This window comes from Spermophilus citellus, assembly GCF_964194105.1.
Source record: "Spermophilus citellus genome assembly, chromosome: 7".
Taxonomy (NCBI): Eukaryota; Metazoa; Chordata; class Mammalia; order Rodentia; family Sciuridae; genus Spermophilus; species Spermophilus citellus.
The window spans coordinates 39,625,561-39,648,398 of NC_138188.1; the positions used below are offsets into that span (position 1 = coordinate 39,625,561).

Genomic DNA, 22,838 nt, shown 5'->3' on the forward strand with positions numbered 1-22,838 from the left:
AAAGTAAACAGGATTTGCTTTTGCATTGAATATGGAGCTTAAAAGGAATACAGGAGGGCTGAGGCTCAGTGGCAGAGCACTTGCCTAGCAATGGTTTGATCCTTAGCACCACATAAAAAGTAAATAAATAAAGGCCATCTATAACTACAAAAAAAGAAAAAAGAAAAAAGAAAAAGTGAGAAAGAAAGAGAGAAAGAAAAAAGAAGGAAAGAAATACAGGAATCAGGGATGGTTCAAGGACATTTGGATTGAGCAACTAGGATGGAGTTACCATTAACTGAGATGGAAAAATCTGCAAGTGCAGCGAATTTTAGGAGAGAGAGTAGGAGTTAAGTTTAGACACATCTACCATTGGAGATGTAGAGTAGCCAAGTGCCTATATAAGTTATGAGAGATATAAATTATTATATAAATATTAGTTCAGTGTAAATATAAAAAATTTAGAGTCTTTGCCATATAGATGGTATTTAAAGCCAGTAGAGTGGATGATATCATAAATTGAGTTTGTCAAAAGTGAAAAAGATCAGGGACTGAACCCATGTACTGGTGTGGGGGTGGGGCAAGCACACGTGTGTATGTGCTTAATATCAATTTATTCTTAGTTTGCTTCACATCACTTAGCATCCCTCCCTGGTAAAGACTTAATAACTTAGGTTATTTTTTTCAAATCATATGAAACCTAAGTTAATTTTCTTTCCAATTTGAGGAACTTTTCACTAAAATTTCTTTTTTTTTTCTTTTCTTTTTTTCTTCTGAATAAGGATATAGGTAGCCAAGGGTCATTTATTTAATATTTTGACTCAAAGTATTATTTAGCTTACTATTAAATTAAGAAAATGTTATCTGATTTTTTTCTTCTTTTTTTAGGGATGATTTGGTCCGACATTAAAAGACTTTGGTATGAAGGGTTGGAAGACTTTTTAGAAGAATCTCGTAATCAACTCAGTTTTGTCATGAATTCTCTTTATTTGGCAACCTTTGCTCTCAAAGTGGTTGCTCACAATAAGGTGACCATTTACTATTTCAATTGAAATTTAATTCAAAAACACCTAAGATATATAGCCATGTAACTCAGAGTTTCATAAGGATATATCTTTAGTATGTTTTCATTTTAAAACTATTTATATATAATTTCCTTTTTTTTAGTAGTTTAAAGGATGTTACCTTCTATATGGTAGGTACCACAGTTTGATATATTGTGATATTTGATATACTTTGTCTTATTTTATCTCATAGGGATTCTATGAGACAGAAGTCCTTAGCCCCATTTTACAAATAAGAAAAATGAAGCTCAGAGATATTAAATAGCATATCTAAGTCCACACAAAAAGAAACTATGATTGGATTTAAATCCAGGTCCATATAGGGATTTTCTTTCTTACAAATGACAGGATTTTTTTTCATATATATGTCTGAACTAGGTTCTTTTAGCTCATTAACATGTATATACTTAAAATGAGACCACAAAGTAATTTTAAATGACAAGTATTTTATATCTTTATATCAATGTGAAAGTATCTTAGTGGAATTTATCATATAGTATTTTACACATTCCAAATCATGCCTGTCATCTTTTGCAGCTTAAAAATGGTATAAATGTAATAATTTTTCTGATGACAATATATTTTCATTCAGAATTAGACAAAAATCTAAGTTTGTAGACATCTTAAAATTTTACTTTCCATCAAGATTTACACTCTCCCAAGGCCAGAAAAGGTAATAGATTATATGTTAACTATCTTTATTTAAACCTTGAGTTTAGAATTCTTTCTGGGATAGCATATTTAAGCAACTAAAATAATAGTATTCTCTGCCTTTTGACCAATTTATTGATTATAGAAAAAGTAAAGTGACTTTCTTATATCAATTTACTTTATTAAAATATTCCATTCCTTTAAATAACCAACAGTGTGCAACACATTGATGAGGTATATTCAGTGACCGCAGTGTAAAGTTACTAAGAAAATAAAAATTGGTCTTACACAGATAAATGGTTTGATTTATCTGTGTAAGATAAGATAAAGAGATTGAATGGCATTACTTTTTCATACTTATCTCTTTAGTCCTATAATTTATTGTTCAAAAAGAACATTTTAAAAATGATAAGATGCTCTATTAATAATTATGCCAGGAAGTCAGACATAAAATCTCAGAGTGTTCCATGCAGCTGGGACATGTGGACATTATCTAGGTATAGTAATGCACTTTCTTCTTTTTAAATTAAAAACAGCAGGGGACTTCTATGTTTTATTCTAGAATCTTAAGTGAAAGGACAAGGTTAATTCAATATAACTAATTAATTGACGGCATTTATGTTTAAAACTTTATGTTGTAAACTTTAAGAAAACTAAATGTTTCATTGCATAAAAAAGTTTAATGACAAATTGTTTAATTTTTTAAAACCTAAAAATTTCTGGGAATATCTCTTTAAATGACATAACTGATATTCCCTTACATACATGGAAATCTTTTATTAAAACATTATTTCTATTAAAAAAGAAAAAGTATAAAGCATAAATGGAGATTCCCCACAAGGAGACATATTTTAAATAGTTTTCTTTCAGAAATTTCTGAATATTTGTTTTTACTTTCCTAAATTGAGAGTGCTATTCACCTTTGACTTTTTTTCCTAACGCTAGTTTCATGATTTTGCTGATCGGAAGGACTGGGATGCATTCCATCCTACGCTTGTGGCAGAAGGGCTTTTTGCATTTGCAAATGTTCTGAGTTATCTACGGCTCTTTTTTATGTATACAACCAGCTCTATCTTGGGTCCATTACAGGTAAATTAAATTTCTTGAAGAACACTTGTTAGATTTTATTATTATATCTTTCTGTGTATCCACTGGAGCATTGTTGTCTCATAATGTTAAAACTAAACTTCGCTTTTGAAAATAATTAGTAATTAGAAGAATACAGCATGTTTATCTACTTTGCTTCTGGCACAAAAATAATCCTTTACTTTCAGGAATTCAGACCTTATTAAGCTATGGTTCATCAGCTGCCTCCCTTCACTCCATAGATACAGATGTGTTTAAAATATAGTTCTATTTCAGACAACAGTAGAGTAACATAAAAACTGCTTTTTATCAAAATGAATCTCACATTTAAAGTAGGAAGTGTTTTAGTTTATTAAGAGAGGTCCAGTGAAAACAAATAACCATAATAATGATTTTGAAAATATGTCAGCTCTCTTTTAAAATATTTTAAAACTTTTGTTTCATAAATAGTAAATGTAATAAGCTAAAAAATATTATATTTAGAGCTTAAAAATTCATTGATTATGTAGTCCATCTTTGTACTTGATAGTATTGGATTGTTGAAGAAATTGAGGTTTTGATATGGTATGTGATTTGTCTAACCAAATGATTGTTATGTGTGAGAATCCAAGGCTAAATTCTGTCTCTTTACATCAAAGAAAGGACTCACAATTGGTTTAATTTACCCCACAGAGTGTAGTAATTGATTATTGTCGTCCAAATCTGCTAACTTATAATTCTGAAAATCTGAATGATGTTCATTTTCCATAGTTAAAATTTGCTAATAGTGGGCTGGGGATACAGCACAGTTGGTAGAATGCTTTCCTAGCATGCACAAGGTCCTGGGTTCAATCTCCAGCACTGGAAAAAAAAAAGCTAATAATTTAGATTGCTTTTTATATTTTTAGAGAAGGTATAACAAGGCATAATTACTTTCTCTAAACAGGCATGTGAAAAATAAAATATGTAGGAAACCCTGATTTGATTAGACCTGTGCAGTAAAACAGAGTTATAGTTAATAAACCAACTAAGGACATAAAATGAATCATTAAAACCAAGAAAGAGGGGCTGGGGCTGGGGCTCAGTGGTAGAGCGCCTGCCTCACAATCGTGAGGCACTGGGTTCGATCCTCAGTACCACATAAAAATAAATAAAGGTATTTTTTAAAAAGATAGAAAAACAGGAAAAAGAGACAAAGAATAGATGGGATAAAGAGGATAAAACATAACATCATGAACTTGAATCAGTTTATCACATTAAGTATAAATGGTCTAGCCACCCAATCAAAAGGCAGAGATTGATACATTGGATAAACAAAAGCAGACCCAATAATATGCTGCTTACAAGAGAAACACAAAGGCATTAAAAAGAAAAGGACAAGAAATGTACTGTGATTACATTAATCAAGAGGAAAAATTAGGCTACTCTTTTAATAGTAGACCCAGTAGATATCAGAGCAAAAGCCAGAAAACAGGTCATTTCATGATAAAATTTCAATTAATTAAGAGAACATAATTCTAAGTACTTACATACCCAATAACAATTTCAAAATACACAAAGTAAAAGTTGGTAGACCTGTAAGGAGAAATATATAAATCCACAATTATTGTCAGAAATTTAATACTCCTCTCTCTATAATAAAAGCAATCAACAACAAAACAATACTATACAGAATACCTGAATAACACTTTCCCAATCTAGCCCAATTGATAGATCATTTCATTCAACAACAATAGAAGCACATTTTTTAAGTGCACACAGAACATTGTTTAAGACTGACCAAAATTGGGGCTATAAAACACACCAAAATGGTTATTAAATTAGAAATGAATAACAAAAATTTCTGGGTCTGGGACTGTCTCTCAATGGTAGAGCACCAGCCTCACACATGTGACGCACTGGGTTTGATCCTCGGCACTACATAAAAATAAATAAATAAAGATATTGTGTCCATCTACAACTAAAAAAGATATTTAAAAAATATTTTTTTTCTGAAAAATCCCAAGTACATAGAAATTAAGTGACATCCTTCTAAATAGCCTGTGAGCCAAAGAATATACTTAGAGGGAAAATAAGAAAATATCCTTAATTGAATTAAAATGTAATGACAACCCAGGATTTCAAAATCATGGGATGCCAGTAAGGTAGTATTTAGGGGGAAATATATAGCCCTGAATAACTACTATAAAGAGAAAGCTCTAAAAATCAGTTACCGCAGATTCCACCGTATAAAACTAGAAAAACAAGAAGAAATTATAATCAAAGTAAGCTGAGGAAAGGAAATAATAAAGTTTGGCATTAGGTGAATGAACTAGAAAAAAATACTAAAAAGCCAATAAAGGCAAAAACTGATTGGTAGAGAAAATCAATGCAATTGTTAAACTTCTGTCCAATCAAGAGAAAAAGAAAAGGTACAATATCTAGAATGGTGGAGGTGATATTTCTGAAAATTCTACAGATATGGCAAAAGTAGAATTGAAATATTATAAATTATTTCATGACAGTATATTTGGCAACAGGGACACAAGCTACCAAGCTCCCTTAGGAAGAAAGAGATAACCTGAATAGCTTTATGTCTCTTAAAAGTTCAGACCCACATGATTTTACTGGGTAATTCTGCCATGTGTTTATGGAAGACACAAAATAAATTCTACACAAGCTCTTCCAGAGAATTAAGTGTAGAAAAAACTTCTAGTGTGTTCTAGTGTGTTTTGATAGCAAAACTAGATCAAACAACAAGGAAATTACAGACCAAATATCCCTCATAATACACATAGTTGCAGAAATTCAGAACAAAATGCCAACAAATGAAACCCAATAGTACCTAAAAATAAAAGAATAAATGGGATGATACATGATGATCAGGCATGCAAAACTGACTTAACATTAGAAAACCAATTATTGTCATTCACTGAGTTGATTTAAATGCTATATGGTCATGTCACTAGATAGAAAAGAGGATTAAAGGATTAAAAAATATAGTGTTCAACCTAATTAAATGCTCTCAACAGTGGCTTAAAGTGTAGCTAGGTGATAGAGTGCTTAACTGGCATGTACAAAGGTGTGGGTTCCATTCCCAGAATCACAAAAGGAAAGAAAACCAAAAAAGATGTCTCTCAGTTAGACATCTAGGAATATAAAATAACTGCTACTCCTTGGTAAGGGGCATCTACAAAAAACCCCTACACTTAGCATCATCGTTATTAATGAAAGCCTTTACCCCAAGACAGAAACAAGATGAGGATGTTTATATTTCTATTCAACATTGTACTGGAGGTTCTAGCCAATATTATAAGGCAAGAAATAAAAAGTGTTCAGATTGGAAAGGAAGAAACTAAATTATATTTATTTTGTAGACAACAAGGTCACTTGTATAGAATATCTGGTGAAGTCTATGAAATGGTTACTGAAACTAAGTGACTTTATAATGTTTGGGATATAGATCATTACACAGAAATTATTGGTATTTCTTATACTAAATGAACAATCAAATTGAAATAAAAATAAGTGTGCCATTTACATTAGCATCAAAAAGATCATATGCATTGAAATAAATCTGACAAAAAGATACAAGACATGTATGCTTGAAATTTAAAAATGCTGCTAAGAGAACTTAAAGAAGATGTAAATAAATGGAGGTATACCTTGTTCATGGATTGGAAGACTCTAAATGAAGTTATTTCTGTTCAAATTAGTCTATAGTTGTAACACAGTTTCTGTCAAAATTTCAGCTGACTCTTATAGAAGTTAACAAATAGATCCTAAAACTCATATGAAAATGCAAAGGATTTTGATAAAAAAAAAAAAAAGCAAAACTCTAGCTGAGCACACTGGCATAAGCCTATAACCCCAGAGGCTTGGGAAGCTGAGGCAGGAGAATCACAAGCTTAAAGCCAGCTTCAGCAATTTAGTGAGGCCCTAAGCAACTTAGCGGGCCCCTGTCTCAAAAAAAGAAAGAAAAGTGGCAGGGAAGAATGAGGCTGTGGCTCAGTGGTTAAGCATCCCTGGATTCAATTCCTGGCACAAAAAAAAAAAAAAAAAGAAGAAGAAGAAGAAGAAGAAGAAAAAAGAAAAACTCTACACAAACTCTCCTAGAGGAGAGAAAACTTTTAATTGTGTTCTGCTATATGCCTAGCATTAACTTGATAACAAAATATGACCAAAAAAATCACAGGAAAATAAACCTTAGACCTAAATAACTGTTAAAAAAAAAAAAAAAAAAAGAATAACACTCCTCAGCAGAAATCTCACAGGCCAGGAGAGAGTAGTATGAAATTTTCACAGTTGTGAAGGGAAAAAACTGCCAACCAAGAATGCTATACTCAGCAAAGCTGTCTTTTAGAAATGGAGGAGAGATAAGACATTCTCAAACAAAACCTAAGAGAATATGTCTCTTAATATAATGATCTCCAATGATCTTGTAGAAAGTAATAGGATTTCATACTTTTTGTGGTGGAGTAATATTGTGTTAGGTATATATGCCACATTTTTTCTTTATTCACTCATCAATTAATAGACACTTGGGTTGTTTCCCTTTCTTGGCTATTATGAGTAGTCCTGCAATAAATGTAGGAGTACAGATCATCTCTTCAATATACTAATTTCATTTCCTTTGTCTAGATACCCACCAGTGGGATTGTTGGATCATATGATAGTTCTGCTTTTGATTTTTTTTTTTTTTGGAACCTCCATACTATGGAGAACAGATTTTTGACAAAGGTCCAGGCAATTAAATGGAAAAAATTATAGTCTTTCAACAAATAATACTGAAAAAAATTGGATACCCAGTGTTAAGCAGAGAGGCAGGGGACATTGACCCTCTTACCATATTTAAAAATTAACTCTATTTTTAGTCAAGCCCATACCCATAAAACTGCTAGAAGAAACCATGGGTAAAATTGGATGAGGCAAATATTTTATAAATACAATACCAAAAGCATGATTAATTAAAGAAAAATTGACACATTTCACTTTGTCAAAATTAGAAGTTCCTGGTGGTCCTTGCTTTTAATCCCAGCTACTTGGGAGGAGACTTCGGTAGGAGGATCACAAGTTTGATTCTAGCCTGGGAAACCTAGTGAAACTGAGAATATAATTCAGTGGTAGAGCACTTGACTAGCATGTGCAAGGCCAAAGGTTCAGTCCCCAGTACCACCATAACAAAATAGAAAAACCAGAAGCTTCTCTTCAAAAGACACTACTAAAAATTGGGCACAGTACATCCTTGTAGTCTCAGGTACTTGGGAGGCTGGTAGAGAAAATCAATGATCACTTGAGCTCAGGAGTTTGTGGCCAAAGTAGGCAACATTGTAAGACACTTTAAAACAACAACAACAACAACAACACTATTAAGGCAATAAAGGAATAAAATTAAACTAAGGGAATAAAAGAACAAGCCATAAGCTGGGAGGCAAATTTTACAAAGTATGTATCTGATAAGGATTAATATAATACTAATGTGATGTAACCAGATTATAAAAAATTCTTCTGTGCACTGGAGTTGTGACTCATTGCTAGAGCACTTGCCTCAAATATGTGAGGCACTGGGTTCAATTCTCAGCACCACATATAAATAAAAACTAAAGGTCCATCAATAACTAAAATAAATAAATAAAATTTTAAAAAAATTCTGCTGTAATGCAATTCATGTGTTCCTAAATATTACCATACTAAGCAAATGGTCCAATAAAAGCCACAAGGATTATGGAAAAATGAGTTTGGTGAGACAATGCTCAAAAACTTCATCACTGATGTATATGCCAAAGATAGGGCTGGAATAACACATATGTTAAATTATTAAGAAATGCATAAATATAAAGAGGGTATGAGGAAACTCATTGATGAATATGCCTATTCTAGTGATTATGGTGACAATTTATTATATCCATAGGTCAAAACTTATCAAATTTTACACTTTAAATATGTGTGATTTATGGTATGTCAAGTCTGCTTCCTGAAGCTGATTGTTTTTTGTTTATTTTGGGGGCTAAAGAAGAAAGCGAGTCAATTTTTGAGTTTTTTGTAGATTGTTTTTATTATTATATTTATGTCAATTTCTTTACAAATAAGCACAAACAAATGCAATGTATATCATAAAATTAAGCCAGTCAGCAGTATTTATAAAGCAAATGACCAATTCAAAGCATCTAGCATGAAGAAGGAAAAACTACAAAGTCAAAGGCAGTGTTATGGTTTAGATAAGAAATGTCCCAGGGCTGGGATTGTGGCTCAGTAGTAGTGCACTTGCCTAGCATGTGTAAGGCACTGAGTTCGATCCTCAGCACAACAAAAAGATAAATAAATAAAGGTATTGTGTCCATCTACAACTAAAAAATATTTTTTAAAAAAGAAAGAAAGAAATGTCCCTCAAAAGCTCATATATGAAACAATGCTAGAAAGTTTAGAGGTAAAATGATGGGGTTATGAGAGTTTTAACTTAATCAGTGCATTAATCCCCTGATAGGGATTAACTGAGTGGCAGCTGTAGGCTGCTAGGGTATGATTGGAGGAAATGGTTTGCTGCAGGCATGCCTTTGGGGTCTATATTTTGTCTGTGGTAAGGTAAGCTGTCTCTGCTTCCTGGTTTCATGTCCTGAACCACTTTCACCACATTCTTTAGCTATGATGTTCTACCTCCCCTAATGGTCAGAGCAGTGGATTTGGCCATGAATGGACAGATAACTCTGAAACCGTGACCTCAAAATAATTTCTTCCACGAATTTTCATATGTTAGGGCTTTTGGTTAGAGCAGCAGAAAATCTGCTTAAAACAGGCAGAGAACCAAAAGCGCTATACAGATTTAATGGATTTCCTATTCAATTTCCAATGATGTTTTTCATAAAAATAGAAAAGGCAATCATGCAATTTATTTGGAAAAATAAGAGACCCAGAATAGTCAAAGCAAACCTTAGTGAGGAAAGTAAAGCAGGAAGCATCACAATATGAGATCTTAAAAGATACTACAGAGCTATAGTAACAAAAACAACATGGTATTGGTAACAACATGAAAACCAATGTAACAGAACAGAAGACACAGAGACAAACCCACATAAATACAGTTATCTCATACTAAACAAAGGCACCGTAAACATACATTGGAGAAAAGGTATCCTCTTCAACAAATAGTGCTGGAAAAACTGGAAATCCATATGTAGCAGTGTTGAGGGCCACAGCCAGTCAGAATGATGCCTGGCATTTTGCCAGAGGGAATGGTTGAAAGGTGATGCCAGCGAGCCATTGAGATGATGATGGTTATGTTAAGCTGTGTATTCAGTTGTATATAGACCTTTACTGTCTGGCAATAGGGAGGCTTTTGCTGCTACTTTGGAGTTCCCCTTGAGTTCTTGCGGGTTCCGAGAGAGTGCACCTGGAACCCATGGAGGGTGAGAGTGTTCCCAGGGAGCGTGTGTGGAGTGTGTTGGTGGAGTTCGGAAATAAAGTTTGTACCTGCTTGAGTGGCTTGTGATTTGTGCCCAGCCAGACTGCGGCGTAGCAGAATGAAATTTAACCCCTGCCTCTCACCCTGCACAAAACTCAACTCAAAGTAGATCAAAGGACTTAGGCATTGGACCAGAGACCCTGTGCTTACTAGAAGAAAATAAGGCCCAACTTACATCATGTTGCCTTAGGTACTAACTTCCTCAACAAGACTCCTAAAGTGCAAGAAGTAAAATCAAGGATCAATAAATGGGATGGTATCAAACTAAAAAGCTTCTTTATAGCAAAGGAAACAATCAAGAGCATGAAGAGAGAGCCTATAGAATGGGAGAAGACCTTTTCCACCTGCATCCCAGAGCATTAATCTCCAGGATATATAAAGAAACTCAAAAAACCGAATGCCAAAAGACCAGATAATCCAATCAGTAAATGGGCAAAAGAACTGAATAGGCCCTTCACAGAGGAAGAAATAACAAATGATCAACAAATATATGAAAAAATGTTCAGAATTTCCAGCAATTAGAGAAATGAAAATTAAAACTACAATGAGATTCCATCTCACTCCAGTCAGAATGGCAATTATCAAGAATAGCAGTAACAATAAATGTTGGCAAGGATGTAGGGGGGAAATGTATACTCATATATCACTGGTGGGACTTCAAATTGGTGCAACCCCTCTGGAGAGCAGTAAGAAAATTCCTTAGAAAACTTGCAATGGAATCACCATTTGACCCATTATCCCATTCCATGGTATATACGCAAAGGACTTAAAATCAGCATACTACAGTGACATAGCCACATGAATGTTTTATAGCAGCTCAATTCACAATAGTTGAGCTATGGAATCAACCTCGATGCCCTTCAACAGATGAGATGAATGGATAAAGAAACTGGTATACATACACAATGGGATATTACTCAGCCATAAAGAACAATAAAATTATGGCATCTGTTGGTAAATGGATGGATCTGGAGACTGTCATACTAAGTGAAATGTCAATCCCAAAAAACCAAAGGTTGAATGTTCTATTTGATATGCAGAAACTAACATACAACAAGGAGGGAGGGAAGAATAGAAGTTCAGTGTATTAGACAAAGGGGAATGAAGGGAAGGGAAAGGGGATAGGAATAGGAAAGACAGTGGAAATAATCTGACATAATTTTCCTGTCTTTATATATGAATGTACCACCAGAGAAACTCCACATTGTGTACAACCACAAGAATGGGATCCTAATTAGTATAAACTATACTCCATGTGTGTATAATATGTGAAAATACACCCTACTGTCATGTGTATCTAAAAAGAACAACAACAACAACAACAACAACAACAACAAAAACAAACAGGCAGAGAACTTGGAGCCATCTCTCTTTCCCTTCTTATCAGTAATCAATTGCTTTCCCTGGAGCTATGTCAAATACTTCTACTTATATTGCATTAACCAGAATTGGGGAACATGGCTATTTGAAGCTAGAAGAAAGTCTGAGAATGTTGAGTACTTTTAGTTGAGCTTATTGCCTTCAAAAATTCAAGATTTGAATTAGTCAGAAAAAGGAAAAATAGATATTGGTAAGAGTCATATGTTTTGGCCTTTTACTAAAGAACAAATCTTTTTTAATGTTTATTTTTTTTAGTTTTTGGTGGATACAACATCTTTTATTTTATTTTTATGTGGTGCTGAGGATCGAAACCAGCACCCCGCGCATGCCAGGTGAGCGTGCTACCACTTGAGCCACATCCCTGGCCCAAGAACTATTCTTTTTTTATTTCCTTTTTTTAAATTGGTTGTTCAAAACATTACAAAGCTCTTGACATATCATATTTCATACATTAGATTCAAGTGGGTTATGAACTCCCATTTTTACCCCAAATACAGATTGCAGAACTACATCGGTTACACATCCACATTTTTACATAATGCCCTATTAGTAACTGTTGTATTCTGCTACCTTTCCTATCCTCTACTATCCCCCCTCCCCTCCCCTCTCATCCTCTCTCTCTGCCCCATCTACTGTAATTCATTTCCCTCCTTGTTTATTATCCCATTCCCCTCACAACCTCTTATATGTAATTTTGTATAACACTGAGGGTCTCCCTCCATTTCCATGCAATTTCCCTTTTCTCTCCCTTCCCCTCCCACCTCATGTCTCTATTTAATGTTAATCTTCCTGTTCTTTCTCCCTGCTCTGTTCTTAGTTGCTCTCATTATATCAAAGAAGACATTTGGTATTTGTTTTTTAGGGATTGGCTAGCTTCACTAAGCATAATCTGCTCTAGTGCCATCCATTTCCCTGCAAATTCCATGATTTTGTCATTTTTTAGTGCTGTGTAATACTCCATGGTATATAAATGCCACATTTTTTTATCCATTCATCTATTGAAGGGCATCTGGGTTGGTTCCACAGTCTAGCAATTGTGAATTGTGCTGCTATGAACATTGATGTGGCAGCATCCCTGTAGTACGCTCTTTTAAGGTCTTCAGGGAATAGTCCAAGAAGGGCAATAGCAGGGTCAAATGGTGGTTCTATTCCCAGCTTTCCCAGGAATCTCCATACTGCTTTCCAAATTGGCTGCACCAGTTTGCAGTCCCACCAGCAATGTACAAGAGTACCCTTTTCCCCACATCCTTGCCTTTCTCTAACTGCTAGAGATGGTGAGCATTTTTTCATGTACTTGTTGATTGATTGTATGTCCTCCTCTGAGAAGTGTCTGTTCAGGTCCTTGGCCCATTTGTTGATTGGGTTATTTGTTATCTTATTGTCTAATTTTTTGAGTTCTTTGTATACTCTGGATATTAGGGCTCTATCTGAAGTGTGAGAAGTAAAAATTTATTCCCATGATGTAGGCTCCCTATTTACCTCTCTTATTGTTTCTCTTGTTGAGAAAAAACTTTTCAGTTTAAGTAAGTCCCATTTGTTGATTCTTGTTATTAACTCTTGTGCTATGGGTGTCCTATTAAGGAATTTTGAGCCCGACCCCACAATCTGTAGATCGGAGCCAACTTTTTCTTCTATCAGACACAGAGTCTCTGATTTGATATCTAGCTCCTTGATCCACTTTTAGTTAACTTTTGTGCATGGCGAGAGAAGGGGATTCAGTTTCATTTTGTTGCATATGGATTTCCAGTTTTCCCAACACCATTTGTTGAAGATGCTATCCTTCCTCCATTGCATGCTTTTAGCTCCTTTATCAAATATAAGATAGTTGTAGCTTTGTGGATTAGTCTCTGTGTCCTCTATTCTGTACCATTGGTCCACCCACCTGTTTTGGTACCAGTACCACGCTGTTTTTGTTACTATTGCTCTGTAATATAGTTTGAAATCTGGTATCGCTGTACCGCCTGATTCACACTTCCTGCTTAGAATTGCTTTTGCTATTCTGGGTCTTTTATTTTTCCATATGAATTTCATGATTGCTTTATCTATTTCTACAAGAAATGCCATTGGGATTTTGATTGGCATTGCATTAAACCTATAGAGAACTTTTGGTAATATCGCCATTTTGATGATGTTAGTTCTGCCTATCCATGAACAGGGTATATTTTTCCATCTTCTAAGATCTTCTTCTATTTCTCTCTTTAGGGTTCTGTAGTTTTCATTGTATAAGTCTTTCACGTCTTTTGTTAGGTTGTTTCCCAAGTATTTTATTTTTTTTGAGGATATTGTGAATGGAGTGTTTTTCCTCATTTCCGTTTCAGAAGTTTTGTCGCTGATATACAGAAATGCCTTTGATTTATGCGTGTTGATTTTATATCCTGCCACTTTGCTGAATTCATTTATTAGTTCTAATAGTTTTTTTGTAGACCCTTTTGGGTCTTCTAGGTATAGAATCATGTCATCTGCAAATAGTGATAATTTAAGTTCTTCTTTTCCTATTTTTATGCCTTTAATTTCTTTCGTCTGTCTAATTGCTCTGGCCAGTGTTTCGAGAACTATATTGAATAGAAGTGGTGATAGAGGGCATCCCTGTTTTGTTCCAGATTTTAGAGGGAATGCCTTCAATTTTTCTCCATTCAGAATGATGCTAGCCTGAGGCTTAGCATAGATAGCTTTTACAATGTCGAGGTTAGTTCCTGTTATCCCTAGTTTTTCTAATGTTTTGAACATAAAGGGATGCTGTACTTTGTCAAATGCTTTCTCTGCGTCTATCGAGATGATCATATGGTTCTTATCTTTAAGTCTATTGATGTGGTGAATAACATTTATTGATTTCCGTATATTGAACCATCCTTGCATCCCAGGGATGAATCCTACTTGATCATGGTGCACAATTTTTTTTATGTGTTTTTGTATTCGATTCGCCAGAATTTTATTGAGGATTTTTGCATCTAGGTTCATCAGAGATATTGGTCTGTAGTTTTCTTTCTTTGAGGTGTCTTTGTCTGGTTTCGGAATCAGGGTGATGTTGGCATCATAGAATGAATTTGGAAGAGCTCCGTCTTTTTCTATTTCCTGAAATAACTTGAAAAGTATTCGTATTAATTCTTCTTTAAAGGTTTTGTAAAACTCCGCTGTATACCCATCCGGTCCTGGGCTTTTCTTGGTTGGTAGTCTTTTGATTGCTTCTTCTATTTCATCCATTGATATTGGTCTGTTTAAATTGTGTGTATCCTCCTGACTCAGTCTGGGCAAATCATATGACCTAAGAAATTTATCGATGTCTTCACTATCTTCTATTTTATTGGAATATAGGTTTTCAAAATAATTTCTAATTGTCTTCTGTATTTCTGTAGCATCTGTTGTGATATTGCCTTTTTCATCCTGTATGTTAGTAATTTGAGTTCTCTCTCTCCTTCTCTTCATTAGCATGGCTAAGGGTCTGTCGATCTTATTTATTTTTTCGAAGAACCAACTTTTAGTTTTGTTGATTTTTTTCAATAGTTTCTTTTGTTTCAATTTCATTGATTTCCTCTCTGATTTTAATTATTTCTTGCCTTCTGCTACATTTGCTGTTGTTTTGCTCTTCCTTTTCTAGGGTTTTGAGATGAAGTGTGAGCTCATTTATTTGTTGGTTTTTCCTTTTTTTGAGGAATGACCTCCAGGCGATGAATTTCCCTCTTAAAACTGCTTTCATTGTGTCCCATAGATTCCGATATGTTGTGTCTGTATTTTCATTTATCTCTAAGAATTTTTTGATTTCCTCCTTTATGTCTTCTGTAACCCATTGATCATTCAGTAACATATTGTTCATTTTCCATGTGATGTAGGATTTTTCCTTCCTTCTTTTATCATTGATTTCCAGTTTCATTCCATTATGATCGGATAAAATGCATGGTATTATCTCCACCCCTTTATAGTTACTGAGGGTTGCCCTATGGCATAATATATGGTCTATTTTTGAGAAGGACCCATGTGCTGCTGAGAAAAAAGTATATCCACTTGATGATGGTTGATATATTCTATATATGTCAGTTAAGTCTAGGTTATTGATTGTGGTATTGAGTTCTATAGTTTCTTTATTCAACTTTTGTTTGGAGGATCTGTCTAATGGTGAGAGAGGTGTGTTGAAGTCACCCATAATTATTGTGTTGTGGTCTATTTGATTCTTGAACTTGAGGAGAATTTGTTTTATGAATGTCGCAGCACCATTATTTGGTGCATAAATATTGATAATTGTTATGTCTTGTTGGTGAATGGTTCCTTTTAACAGTATATAATGTCCTTCTTTATCCCTTTTGATTAATTTAGTCTTGAAGTCGATTTTATTCGATATGAGCATGGCCACCCCTGCTTCCTTACGAGGACCGTGTGCGTGGTATATTTTTTCCCATCCTTTCACCTTCAGCCTGTGTATGTCTTTTCCAATCAGATGTGTCTTCTGGAGGCAACATATTGTTGGATTTGTTTTTTTAATCCATGTTACCAGCCTATGTCACTTTATTGGAGAGTTTAAGCCATTAACGTTTAGAGTTACTATTGATATATGGTTTGTACTGCCAGCCATGTTTGATTATTTATCGTTTTTTTAAAAATTTTGTTTGTTTCTCCATGATTAGCTTTCCCCCTGCCCTCTGTCATTACCGAGGCACTTCCCACTGATGGTTTTGGTTGTTGTTTTTCATTACTTCCTCGTGTAGTGTTCTGCTCAAGACGCTTTGCAATGCTGGTTTTCTGGCTGCAAATTCTTTTAACTTTTGTTTATCATGAAAGATTTTTATTTCGTTGTCATACCTGAAGCTTAATTTTGCTGGATACAGAATTCTTGGTTGGCATCCATTGTCTTTCAGTGTTTGAAATACGTTGTTCCAGGATCTTCTCACTTTCAGCATCTGTGATGAAAAATCCGTTGTTAACCTTATTGGTTTACCCCTGAATGTAATCTGTCTCCTTTCTCTTGTAGCTTTTAATATTTTCTCTTTTTCTGTATATCGGATATCTTCATAACAATGTGTCTTGGCATTGGTCTACTGTGATTTTGTGTGCTCGGTGTCCTGTATGCATCTACAATTTGTATATCTGTTTCCTTTTTTATTTCTGGGAAGTTTTCTGTAATTATTTCATTCAGCAGGTTACTCATTCCCTTGGTTTGAATCTCTATGCCTTCCTCTATCCCGATGACTCGTAAGTTTGGTTTTTTTATGTTATCCCATATCTCTTGGATGTTTTTCTCGTGATCTTTTACCAGCCTTTCTGAGTTGGCTAGACTCTTTTCAAGATGATATATTTTGTCTTCATTATCTGACGTTCTGGCTTCTACTTGCTCCACTCTGTTAGTGATACTCTCAATTGAGTTTTTACTTTGGTTTATCGTTTCCTTCATTTCTAGAATTATTGTTTGATTTTTTTTATAATCTCTATCTCCTGATAAAGATGCTTAACTTCTTCTTTTATCTGTTTATGTAATTCATTCTCAATGTGTTCTTTCGCTGCTTGAATTTGCTGTCTCGTATCCTCTTTAAGGTTCCATTCCATCTGTCTAAGGTGTTCCTTGAGTTCTTTATATGACCATTTTTCTGATGGGTCTAGGTCCTCCTGAATATTTAGGCTGTCCTGCATTGTTTGTACTCCTTTTCTTCCTTGATTTTTCAAGCTGCTCATGTTACTTCTTGTTCTGTTTGACTGCTGAGTTACTGTTTACTCCTATAAATTTATTTGATGCTTGGGAGGAAAGATATTAGAAGGGAAGGGAAGAAGTCACTAAAAAGAATGAGAGTAAGCAGGTAGAGTTCAAGGAGGGGGAATAAGAAAATTGAAAAGAAATGAAAAGACAAAATAAGAAAAAAATAGAAAATAAAGAAAGAAATAAAGAAGAAAAAAGAAAAAAAAGTTTAAAACAAAAAAATAATTATAATAAAAAATGGAAATTAAAGTTTTTTTAAAAAAATAATAATAATAATAAAATTTTAAAAAATTTAAAAAAAATTGAAAACATTTTTAAAAAGTTAAAGAACAAAAACAACAAAAAAATGAAAATGAAAGAAAAAAAAATAATAATAAATGCAGTCATAAAGCTCGATTAACTTCTCTTCCAGTAGGTGGAGCTGTGCCCACTGGGCCAAGCTTCTCTTCTCAATAGGTGGGAACCAGTCACTGTGCAGCAGCTCTTCCTCCCAGACTATGCGGGTCTCCAATCCTGAGTGCCTAGGGCCTTCTCTTGTGTTTCCTCAAGCCAGGCCCCGCTCACCTGTGACACTCACCACAATACTGGCTACACGCCAGGTTTGGTGCTCCTGGGAGCCCTGTTTTCATGAACGTCTGGGCATACTCTCCCTGTTTGCCTCCCTGAGACCCTAAGTTTGTAGAGCTTGGGGCTGAGAATCCCCAGCGAATTTGCTTGCCCTCTGGTAGCTGGTGCAAGGGACCTCAGTTGTCAGCACTGGTGGGAGCGGTAGCCGGGAGTTCCGCGCTGCTAGTCCCGCGCCACTCCTGATTCCCTCGGTCTGGCTATCGCGCTCACGGGAGAGCTGGGAGGGGCCCTTAAGGTTTCCCCACTGTGTGGAGAGGGATGGCTAGGGGATTGCACACCTGTAGCCGCTGGTTTCAATGAAGTTATCTCCTCTGCCCGTGACATCAGTTCTCTGCCATGGTGGTATCCCATGCAAATGGTGACTGTTCGTTCTCTTTGCTGGGTGACCAATGCAACGGGTGGGTCTTGACTGTCTCTCCCAAGGTCCGTTTCAATCCTGTGGCCACTGCCTATGAAGGCTCGGTTGGCTTTTACCTCTGTAAGTTCAGGAGGGCCGACCAGTTATTTCAGCGGGATCGTTAGTACTGAGTCACGAGAAGCAGGCGAACCGGAGCCTGAATGCAGCCGATCCGGGCTCGGTGTGTTCCGAGAGGCCCAGACTGTTCGCCCCAGATCCACGTCAGCTCAGCATTGCCTAGTGATCTCCATCTAGGCCCCTTTCTTGACACGGTGCTTAGTCTTTGTCGACAGATCTCCTTTAATGATCTCTACTTTTTTCTTTTAACAAGCGGCAACACACGCTGCGGGCGTGGCGGCGCGGGGCACGGGGCGGCTCACTCCCTTCCCGTCACCATCTTCTCCTCTAGGCACTATTCTTTTTTTAAAAGAAGTTTTATTGCAGTAAGACACTCTAGTATTTACCTGTAAGACTGGAAGACGCGCACCACACAACACAGATCACCAAAGAGGTTTCTGCTTTATTACCAAAGGCTGTGTGTTTATATAGGTCTAAGGAGAGGTCGCAGGGCTGAGGTAGATAACAGGTCGCCCGTTTATTGGCAAGCTCTTCCATATGTCAGTTCCGGAACCCAAGAAGTTAATTCTTATTGGGGCTAAGGCTTCCCACCAGCAGGGTTTGAACATTGGCGCCGGCTGGAACGTTTCGCGCCAGTGAAAGAAACAAAGAGGAGAAGAGGGTCGTTAGATGCCATGCTGGGGTTTTTCTCTGGGGTGCTGCTGCCATTACATGTTTTCCCAACATTCCTCCCTTTTTGTTTTCTTAGGAATTGGGGCAGCATTAGTCAGATCTGGCTGCTTCTGGCTGTGCAGGGGTGGCGTAGGGCCTAGAAGGGGAAGTGGAGGAATGTTCAGGGGGGCAGGTCTGGGGATATCATGGCAACCAGAAATAAAACCCAGTGGCTATAGACAGCTATTTCCATAGGGGTGCAGTCTATGAAAGTTCCCTGAAACCACAAGTCATCGATGGCGTTGATCCAGTCCTGGATGGAGGAAATAGTTGGTATCAGCGACTGGTCCTGTAACAGAGACTCTAGGAAATATTGGAAGCGTTGCCTTGACATGGCATCACCAGCACCTGAAGAAGATCAGAGCAATCAAAAACAGGATGAAGATAAAAATTAAAGCAAATGTCAGTTTTTGGCAGAAGTTCCATAACAGGGGACTGACAGAGAAGAGGCCAAGGGCCATGAGGAGGCTTAAAAGGACATAAAGGCTCAAGAATCCAGGATGGCAGATTAAGAGGTTCTCCGGGCTCGTTGTCTCCCACTGTCCGATGTCCATTGCATTGCATCGTGCCTGGTAGTGAGCTTCAGCAATGAGTGAGCTGTTCTCTTGAAGATGTTGGGGGTTCATTGGTCAGAGTCTGGTAGTACCTACGCAGAAGCTGGTTGAAAGTTTGGTTAGAGATCTTCTGTAATTGGCCCTGTAGGAAGCGAAGCAGACAGGGCAGGAACAGACACATCAGGAAAAGAAGACATATGGGCCCTAAAAGAGGCAACAGCCATGATTGGAAGTGGGCTAAAAAGAAGGTGGCAAATCGGTTTTGGTTTGGTGGATTTTTCAAAGAGGCAGCCAAGTCGGTGAGCTTGACTACATTAGTTTCCACAAGGCCTGATTTGTTGATGTAGTAACAGCATTCTTCCCTCAAGAAAAGACAGGTTTCACTTTTTTCGGCTGTGAGTAAGTCTATAGCTCGTCGATTTTGAAGAGTACCTTGAGCCAAGGATGTGACCTGCCTTTGTAAAAATGCTAGAGATTCTGCCGTAGAAGTGAGCACTTGTTCAAGTTTAGAACTTAAGTCCTGTACAGCCCATAAGGAGTGTCCTAGAGCTCCACCAGAAATTCCAGCTCCCACTGCAGATACAGCCAGTGAGAGACCCACCAGTATTGGAAGGAAAGCAGCCTGCTTATTCTGCACTGCGGGAGACAAGAGGGCCTGCACTTCAGCTGGGGTATAGAGAGTCAACTGTGGGACAAGCGTCACCAGTATACATGGGGTAGAGGTGTTGGTGAATAAGATAGTGATGAGAGAACCATTACACCAGAAGAATGAGCCAGGTGGTGCATAGAGGGTGAAGTTAAAGGTGATGTTAGAGTGTCAAAACTTTGACTGGGAGACACCCAAGCCCAGGAGGCAGCGCCGGGGAATCACACTATGTTTAGACTCCTTGGGCTCCCATAATGGAGCATCGGGTGAAAGGGTTTGGAAAGAACGGCGGGCAGATGGAGTGGAGATATTTGAGAGGTCAGAAGCGTAGAAGTTCAAGGGAACTGCTGCAAGCAAAGGTCGAATCAGAGAGGCGCATAAGTAGCAATCAGTTGGTGTGATGGCAGGGAGGGTTAGATTTAAGAAGGTTACAGTTTCAGTAAGTAGTCATAGCCATGAATACTGTGGTGGATTCCCGACATTAGGCTCATATGGATCCTTATGGAGTCTAACAACTGCTGTTGGGAATGCTTTATGTCAGTAGAGATTATAGCTACTGAGGGCTGGGAGGGTTGAAGCTCTCGGGAGATGGAGATGGAGCCACAGGGGGTGGGAGAGGATATGTCACAGTAGAAGGAAGCATTTACCCTAGAAGTCCAGCGTGGATGGTTAGGGTCAGTGATAGCCAATTGATAGCCCCCGCCGAGATCAATCTGAAATTTACAACGCAGGAATCCCCGATGCATGCATGTGGGTTATGAACGTTACATGACCAGTAGGGGCATCCCCCATAGGCTTCGGGCCACCATTTGCAGTAATCCTCTGTCTGATCATATAAGAAGCAAAGGTAAGGCCTAGTGGCTATTTTTAAAAGTTCAGAATTCTGGGAGGAGAGGGGAAGGAAGATAGATGCATTACATCCCGTAGGGGTGCAATCGACTGAAGAAACTAGGCGAGTGTAACGAGGACATATGTCTCTCTGACTTTGAATCTCCAAGTATCATGGTGGAGTATGGGCGGTTACACGAGACAGGCGAAGCTTTAGAGGATAGTTAGGATGTGGAGAGCAGGAGTAAAGGGGAGGTCTAGGAGGTGACTCTTGAAGTTCCTCTGGGGTAGTCTTGTCATCAGCAGGTGGGGCGGCCTCCTGGTCATATGCTTCAACAGGATTCCTCAGTTTGATCTGCTATGAAGCATAGCATTGCTGAACATAAGTGGGATGAGGTGGCCCAGTTGAATCCAGTAACATTAAGGGCCCTATTACAGTCAGTGAAAGGCCAATCACCTTGGCCCATAGACTGAGAGCAGATGGTGCCATCCTGTTGCCGTGTTGCTTGGATGTAGAAGCGCCATCTGTGGGTTGGGATAGAAGCTAGAGAGAGATTAATGATTAGTAATAGGAGAGGGTTGGCAAGAAACTTTGAGTTTGGTGGGCCCCAGCATGGTGGAAATATGACTGTATGGGGTCCTGTCCGGTGAGGTTTCAACGACTGAGGATGTAGCTCTCGAAGTAAGACTGCATCACCCGGTAGAAGAGGGTCCAATTTAATTCCCGATTGTGCTGGAACAGAAGTAACAGATAGTGCAGGAAGACACCGGTCTGCGTGTTCTCTTAGGAGTTTGTATAGAAGCATGAGATAGGGCAGGTAGGACACAAGGGGAGGAGGAGTGACAGGAAAGTTTTAGTTGATTAAGAAAGGCATCCATAGAACAGCTCAAAGGGGCTAAGGCCTGAGGGGGCTCTAGGGGTTGCCCGAATTTGGGTTAGGGCCAATGGCAAAAGATTGGGCCAGGAGAGTCTGCATTCAATAGCAAGTTTAGTGAGATGATCCTTGAGAATGCCATTAGGCCTCTCAACCTTACCCGAGGATTAGGGTCAGTGGGGGATGTGGGGCCTCCAGGTGCTGTTAAGGCCTTTGGAAACTAGTTAAACAATCTGAGAAGTGAAGGCTGGACTGTTGTCTGACTGGATGGAGGCAGGAAGTTCGAACCTAGGAATGATCTGCTCAATGAGGATGGAGGCGACAGTGTCAGCAGTTTCCGATGGTGTCAGCAGTTTTCCTGGAGGTAGGGAAGGCTTCTATCCAACTGTAAGAGAGTGCTATCCCCAAATTACAAACAGTTAAATCCTGTGTCAAGGCCTGACCAAAGTGGTAGGGCCTGTCCCTGAAGCCTTGGGGTAGGCCTGTCCATGTCAGCTGTTGAAACCTAAAGAATGTAAGGTCTTCCCATGTGAAGGCAAAGAGGTAATAAGAGTTATGTTGCAGAGGCACTGTAAAGAAGCCAGCTTTAAGATCCAGGACAGTAAAGTGAATGGTCAAAGGGGGATATGAGAAAGAAAATCATGAGGGCTGGAAACCGAGTGGATGGGAATAACTGCCTCATTAGTTAGGCGGAGTTCCTGGACTAAGTGATAGGCCCCTGAGAGTTTGCGTACCAGAAATATAGGAGTATTACAGGGGGAGTCAGTAAGGATTGGGAGTCCCTGGGCCAGCAACCGGTGTATAATGGGCTTAAATCCCTCCCTATGGGTTTTGGAGATAGGAAATTGGGAACACAAGGAAATTT

At 37.6% G+C, this 22,838-nt stretch overlaps 1 protein-coding gene across 3 annotated transcripts in view; it reads left to right on the forward strand.

Annotated features, from left to right (window-relative positions):
* TRPC1 (transient receptor potential cation channel subfamily C member 1) overlaps window positions 1–22,838 on the forward strand; it is a 104,465-nt gene that overhangs the window by 67,430 nt on the left and 14,197 nt on the right. For all 3 annotated transcript variants that reach the window (XM_081302419.1, XM_081302417.1, XM_081302418.1), the window contains 2 exons: window positions 868–1,007; window positions 2,640–2,783. In XM_081302419.1, coding sequence (XP_081158545.1) covers window positions 868–1,007; window positions 2,640–2,783 — 284 coding nt within the window. The remainder of the gene's footprint in view (window positions 1–867; window positions 1,008–2,639; window positions 2,784–22,838) is intronic.